Here is a 7,670-nt window from a genome sequence, read left to right on the forward strand (position 1 = left end):
CGTGTTGGGTTTCTGTCAAAACGGATCTGGTAAACAAATCTCTTTTCTTTTTCTCTGTGCAGCTTTCACACTTGGTTTCTTGACTATTCACACATCCTGCCTATTATCTTTTTTTTTCAGTGGTTCCATAGAATGTTTTCTAGTTTTGTTTATTGCCAATAACAATTTTTTTTAATGCATTATCCATGTGATGTGTTAAAAACCTTACCAAAAAAAAAAGAAGCAATAACGTCAAAACAAGGCAGCTATATGGTCAGTGACATTTTATCTCATTAGAGTCCAATCATGACAGGTGCACAATCATTGTATAATACATGAAATGTTTCTAATGATGCGGAGAAGGGAGTTCCGCATATTTTTAAGACTCATTCATTCAAATTCTTTGATTTCCTTAGGCTGCAGAACACAATTTATTTTTTAAATTTTAATTAAAAATTTATTTACACTTGAATAGAATAAAGAATTTCTTCAATATAATAATTCTTTTGAAAGGATTGAAGAGAACTGTCAGATTTTTATTTGACAGAAATGATTAAAAATTTGCTGATAAATTCATTAATCCTGTGAACTGACAAGCCTGCTGAGCGTATCATTTAAATGTCTTCTCTATAGAGCCCCCGTATCTTATCTATACACTTACCTATGGTGTATGCCGTGCCATCGAGGGTGAACGTCGCACTCTTGCACTTCTTGAAGATTTTGGGTGTGATGGGGCGGGGTCTCTTCGCCTGATCCAGTTTGTCCCGATCCTCTTCTCTGCCATCCATTTTCACTAGATTCAGGGACCCAGGTCACAAAATAAATAATTCCCACTGATTCAGAATTTAGTTTGCAGACAAGTATTTTAAAATTCACATTTGGTCACCTCTTGAAAAGTTTCACAGATATTTAATACCATCCAAGTAGAACTTTAACATATTTGGGACCAGATTCACTCACAGTTTATGTATTTACAAATATACTCAGATCAATGGATACCTCTAAGTTCATTAAAATTCCGTGAAGTAAATAAACAGTTGATCACAGCTCTCCCTAATATGCAATAGTTCCAATTCCTTTTTCTTCAAATTCTATTATTGATTTTAATTTCTCTGCTCCGTATTATACCATTTTTCCTACATTTTCGCTGAATTTGTGGAATAATGTCGTACAGGTAGAGGGGACATCACTCTGCCAGAAGGTGAGGAGATTTCATTTAGGAGATTACCCCATACAACACTTAAATCCAGGAGAGATGAAATTTGAATTCTTAAGCCAAATTAAGTTCTCACCTAGTAGTTATTGCAGCATGGCCTCTCACACTGACCACTTCTCTGAATTCTAGCAGAGGGGCATCAGTAGCTACAGGACTCTTCTTTTAGTGTGTCTGTATATACTCCTATCATAACACAAAAAATAAATATTAATGTCAGATGGGGGATTCTTAGTCTGCGCTCCTCGTCAACTCCCACTCCCAGAACTCTTAAAGGATAACGTCAAAAAAGGCGGGCAAAACAATTACCAGATCACGCGATTATGCTCCTTTAATCTCAAATGAACTAATCCAGGAACTAGAAGTACACAGTATTGTGACTTCTCAATGCTACAGTGGTATTTATTAATAAAGAGGATATTTTGAATTTTTGCTGTATCATATCAACAATTAATACTTTTATCAATTGTTCATAATGTTACGTTACATCCTGTAGGATCGGGCATCAAGACGTCCAGACTGAAAAGAGCTTTAATTACTCTCTGTGTTGACAAAGCATTCCCAAGATCGCGGGAATGAACATCAATCTCTTTAATACTGGCTTTAAAACCTTCACCAATTCTGCTGGGAAACTAAGAGATTCATTATCTAAAACTTACTATGAAATCTTACAATTCATTGTAAGCTTATTGTTACGCCTAAGGAAAGTAATCAAATTTTAGCTGTATACTCCATTGGAAGGAACCTTTTATAACCTCACTTCTAAAAATCTGTCAAACTTTTAATGATATGGAAAGGGTACATGACGGTGCTTAAAAACTAAGTGTGTATTAAATTAAACTTTTGACTCTATACAAAGTAAGTCAATATTTTATAAATTGAAGTTCATTCATCATGAAGCCTCAAACTCAAATTAGCTACTAAAAAAAACTTGCACAACTAGAGAAAGAAAAATTATAGCGAAGATTATAAATATTTTGCAGGGTTCGACACTAACGCTAGCCCGCTGGCCCGGGACAACTAAATAAGAAGTCGGGCTACCAAACTTGTCTTTAAACTTGCCCTGCAGGGCTACAGTAAATTTTACCAATTACTCACTAAGAGCATGAAAATAATAATAATTTACACACAATATTCCTGATAATTGTTAAATTCATTTTCAAACATGTTTTATCATCATAATTATTATTTTTGTAAGTCGAAATGTAAACTTTAAAGGTGATTCAAAATACCCTATATGATTATAAAAATGGAATATTTCGTATAGAAAAAATGTCTTAGGTACAATCATAGAGTGACATATAATTTTTACCCAAAATTCAGCCAGAATGCAGGATTTGCATCTCTATTTCCAAAATTTCCCGGGGGAAGCCCCCCGTACCCCTACCAGCAGGAGAAGGAGCCCCCTCCCACACCTACCCCCCTCATCACTTCGCGACTCGGCCACCAGCCTTTGGCTGCTGGACAAGTAATACATGAACAGGGCTAGTAGAAATTAGAAATGGCTAGCCCTGCTGACAACTATGGTTTTAAAGTTAGTGTCGATCCCTGTTTTGTGGACAATTTCAAGAGTCCAGACTTTGTAACTTTTTTAATTATACAATGTGGGAGTGTCAATAATTTTGACATTTTCTTTGCATAAAACAAGAAAATATTACCTAATATACAAACTTTTCTAAGGGACTTGTATTTTTTTTTTCAATTTGAGGATTTTTATGACTTCTTGAAAATGTCTAGTCTTCTTGGAAAATGAATTTATGCTGAAATCCTTCAATTTCCTTCCCTTATTGTCCATCTAATCCCGAGATATCTCGTCTCTGTCTGTCAGGGGGAGATGTATGGCGGTCTGGTCTCAGTATATCAATCTAGCTTGTCAAACACAAGTGTCTACCTGATTGGCCATTATTGGGATTCTACCTGAAACAACCTTACAACCTCCCCGACTCTGTCTGTCAAAACAAAGCCTGTCCTCATTATCTTACAGACAGAAGAGTTTAGACTGATGGAATCACAAAGGATGCCACAATCTCACCACATCTGTTAGTACTTCTAACACGTTGTACAAGTACTGATGATGAAATGTACTTTGCTGCCTCTCTGTTTTGTTTTGGTTGTCTCAAGAAGTATACTCCATCAGTCATTCAATTGTACATGTACGTTTAATAAAAACATACCAATCAAAATTTTATCTAAATAAAATCATTTTTTTTTTAACTTATTTAATTCATTTATAATTATTTTTTTATAAACATGAAAGGATGTCTCTCCCCTATCCCTGTCGAACCACCAAGGAGAGACCAGCCATATGACTTTGACTCATAACCATAACCTAATGTAAAAGTCGCTATCACATAAGTGTTACAACGAAGGAGAGACCATTCATATGACCTTGCATTGGTACCATGACATATCTTAAACGTTAAAGTCAATATCTAATTGCCCATTAATCTTGAAGATTGGACCTTGGGTCTGAAACTGCATGAAGGGTTCAAAAGTCATGACCCTGACACTATGTCAAACAGATGACACAGACAGACAGATAGACAAATGTGGCAAAAACAACAAGTCCACACCCAATGGAGACACAGTAACTCAGGGTTGATCAGAAATAAATAACAACTGTTCCATCATTACAACATAAACCTGCTATTAAAAGCAATTATCTGGTAATCCCACACTTCTTACAAATGTTAACTTCTTAATGCACAAGAATAAAAAGCAGCCTCCAAGAATAAAGCCAGAGTTTGTTTATGCATCATCCAAAGCCACAAAGCTCTCGGCACCGCTAGGGTTAGGCACGCAAAACAATGAGTCCCGAACCTGTGTGGCTACTTTCAAGTTAAAGAAGCTGCCAGAACCACCCACCCTTTTACATTAATAGCGGCTCTCTTCGTAAAGATGAGCCATTACACGAGTTTGCAATTATCACAAATATCAGCTTCTGCAAAGCGTAGCTTTTTTTTAATTACGTAAAAAGAACTTTTTCTGGGCTTTGATATTCTTTTAATTACACCACTGCAATAAAATCTATAGTCCTAGAGCACTTGCACCAATATCAAAAAGACATGAAAACAAAATATACATTGACTCAAGATTAATAAAATCCAAGATTGTCTTGAGGCAAATGTTCCATTTGATTGGGAGCAAGGTTTATTTAAACATTCCAGTCCTAACTGAAGGAAATAATGCTGTCAAACAAAAAACACATTTCTTAAATGAAAGATCACAATTTTCATGTTGTAGCTAGGAACAAAAGAAATTTGACACTAAAATTATTAAAATTAAATAAAAGTGATGTTTTGAGCAACTCTAAACAGAATGCCTCCTCACTCATTGAGTCATTAAGATATTTCCATACTGTTCACCAAGTTATAGCAGTGCATGCCCCCTGCCTTCTGAGTCATTAGAAAGGATGGCTTCTGCTCAAGAGGTTGTTACAGACAATGCATAAATGCTCGCTGAGTTGTAAAAGAGAATGCCTCCCTTCTCATTTCATTGTTACAGAGAATGTTCTTGTCTCATATACCACTTGCAGGTAGAGGGCTGCAAATTTTAACCAATATTTGGTACTCAGGGCCATTGAGCAGTGAGGGATCTTTTTCAGGTCAACATCTAATGCAGCACAGGACCTTGATTTAATTGGTCTCATCTGAAGGACTGGGATCTGTATTCCACAGTGGATTCAAACCAACAACATAGGGATCAGCTCCTTACTTCTAGACTCTAGAGCAGACTCTCTAACCACTGCACCAGCTGGGCAACAAAAAATTATGTAACCCTACTTCAGCGATCATCTCCAGACAAAACAAATGTCTATAGTTCTTAAAACAGACGGACAAACTGACAGACATGTGATTCAATTATATCTTCCATGGTAGATATAAAACCAGAAGTCTCTGATGAGCCTGTAGCTCTACTGATCTGTACATATAACAAAGGAACAGTAACACTTGGATTTCAATTTTTGCATAATACAGCAATAAATAGAATTATGTACAGTTAATTCTCGATAAACCGCCACCTTTTGTAATTTAGAAATCATGGCGGTATAACGAATTTGGCGATGAATTGAATTTTCCATCTTTTAGGAAATAAGACGTAGAGCTATCGTTCTTAGAAACACCATTTAGCGTTTCTATTCTTATTATTACACGTACATGTATATATAAACATGTTTCTAAATTTGAAATTACTTTAAGTAATTAATTATGTACAATTTTGCTAAAACAAAATATTCAGTTATGAAATAAAGACAAGTACATGTGTATGCATTTAAATCTGCACGTCTAATTTTGAAAAAAAAAATGATGCTGGGTCGATCGTCGTGATATACTGCCTATAGTATGTAAAATAAGTTCTTGAATAAATTCATTGTTTACATCATTGTTAATGAAACGTTCACAATTTCTGACATAATTATTTTTAAGCAAACTTTGCATTGTTTTTAAAAGCAGAGATCATCAAAATAATATCGTTATTGGCGTACTTTACAACGGCCGCTTTCGTGGCGAAGCCTTGACTAAATGATTTTATTAAACAGAATACAAAATTATTCTAACAGTTCATGTTAAAATTATTGTTTACTTAATTGCATGTACCTTGACTGGCTTTGCATGCTTTACAACAGGGATAGCGTCTACCAATTAGCCGCGCTTCACTGACCACATGCACCTGTGGCGGTATTATCGAGATAATTGACACTTAAAAATGGACGTTTGTTGTGAAAACAGGGTGGCGGATGGCGGTATGCGAATTTGGCGTTATAAAGAGAATTTTATATAGCAGGAAAAACGTTCTTGGGAAATCATGGCAGTATTGCGAAAATGGCGATGAATCGAATGGCGATAATTCGAGAATTGACTGTATCTAGTGTAGTCTACTTGTGTGCCAAGTTATATTGACCAAAACTGTAGGAGGAGGAACGTTCTGACCAGTAGAGCTAAAAAATTCAAACATAAATAGACCTACAATTCTCTTTAAAGAGTTACAATCAGTGCCGAGTTTCTCTGAAAGACCAAGATTTCTTCAACTAACTACCATTTGTCAAACATTTGATCTGTTTTCTCTTGGATTCTATACAAATCTACTGGGTCCATTTGATGGTGATGACAAAACTGATGAAATTAAGCAGGCCTCATCAATAAAACATTTGTCTGTGGACAATTTTGTCGACATTTAGTAAATAATATTTAATGGTGGGATCTTATGACACAGAGACGAGGTGACAAGAGACATAATGTGATAAAAATCCTCAAAACTGTTCAAACAATGTCCGATTTTATTCTCTTCTGACTTACAATCCCTCCATTTTTTCAGTTTTTAAATCCATTTTAATACAAATCACCATGGAAACCCAGTCTACATGCTTCTGGTGTTGTCAGAATAACGTAATCCGATACAGATATTAAAATTTTCCGTTGGATATCGACACCAATCAGTGATAAGAAAATGTATTAAAAATATTGAAAAAAAGGCAGAGAAAGCAATTGTCAGCTCAATTCTGAATAATGTATTACAAATAATTGAGTTGGAAATAATGAAATAATTTTCCTCCCACTTTTAGGCCTGGAACAATCTAAGCAATTGTCTGCCACAGTACAACTGCTGCCAAGGACAAAATTCAAAGCTTTTCTGAAACAGTACAACAAAGTTGTTTCACACCCCCTAAAACCAGTCTTAATTGGTACAATTTTTTTCCCTTCCCAAGAGTTCCTAAGGTTATCTGACACAGAAAATGCCCCCCCCCCTTCTAAGACACTTAAGATTGTCTGACACACTACTAAGTTGCTTTCTGCCCATAAGATCAACTCTAAGATTGTTTGAAATAGTTAACACCCCCCCCCCCCCCGACAACATCAGCTTATTTAATACAGTACAATGTTGTTTTCCTCCTCTTGGACCTATTCAGCTTGTATGAGACACTACATTGATGTTTTTATCTCCTAAGTTTATCTGAAACAGAACATTACATTCTTTCTTTCTTTACTGAAGTGAAAATTCACGAAGAGAATACAAACAACACACAATCAATCGTTATTCACAATGAATATTCTTGTACAAGCTTTTCTACACCTATACGTTGCAAAAAATGTTCATAATTCATAAAATCACTTGAATGTGCAGATCTGAAAATAATTGGCAAAACCCTTTTCACGTAATGCCGAATGAAACAAAATGATTTGATTTGAAACACATAAAGTGTAATGAAAAAATAATAAAATTTAACTATAAAATTCATTGTAATAACAGAACAATAAAGCAATATCTGCAATCAAGAATTCAGTCTTTTCATGAATATTGATAAAGGAAGTGCGTAAACAGTAGGTCTAAATATAGACACGTATGTCCACAGGAAATTATAGACAACGAGGCACGTTGCATTTTGACAACGATTATTAATAAAAGGTTAATATGCGTCATAACAGAGTATAGATGGTTGATTGATTACATTTAAAGATAAGTTAATTAATAGTAACAC

The 7,670-nt window shown here is 35.1% G+C and overlaps 1 protein-coding gene across 2 annotated transcripts in view; it reads right to left on the reverse strand.

Moving 5' to 3' along the window:
• The window catches only part of LOC134230855 (dual specificity calcium/calmodulin-dependent 3',5'-cyclic nucleotide phosphodiesterase 1A-like), a 130,305-nt gene extending 128,848 nt beyond the window's left edge, over nucleotides 1-1,457 (reverse strand). The window contains exons 1-2 of one of the 2 annotated variants that reach the window (XM_062712719.1): nucleotides 1,272-1,457; nucleotides 641-772 (exon numbers count right to left, since the gene is read on the reverse strand). In XM_062712719.1, the coding sequence (XP_062568703.1) occupies nucleotides 641-767 (127 nt within the window). In that variant the 5' untranslated portion in view covers nucleotides 768-772; nucleotides 1,272-1,457. Of the gene's footprint in view, nucleotides 1-640 lie in introns of both variants that reach the window. The other variant, XM_062712718.1, reaches the window with a different exon arrangement.
• Between the last annotated feature and the right edge of the window lie 6,213 nt (nucleotides 1,458-7,670).

The sequence above is a fragment of the Saccostrea cucullata genome, unplaced genomic scaffold, assembly GCF_032062105.1.
Source record: "Saccostrea cucullata isolate Sc308-1 unplaced genomic scaffold, CSIRO_AGI_Scuc_v1 ctg430, whole genome shotgun sequence".
NCBI classification, from domain to species: Eukaryota; Metazoa; Mollusca; class Bivalvia; order Ostreida; family Ostreidae; genus Saccostrea; species Saccostrea cuccullata.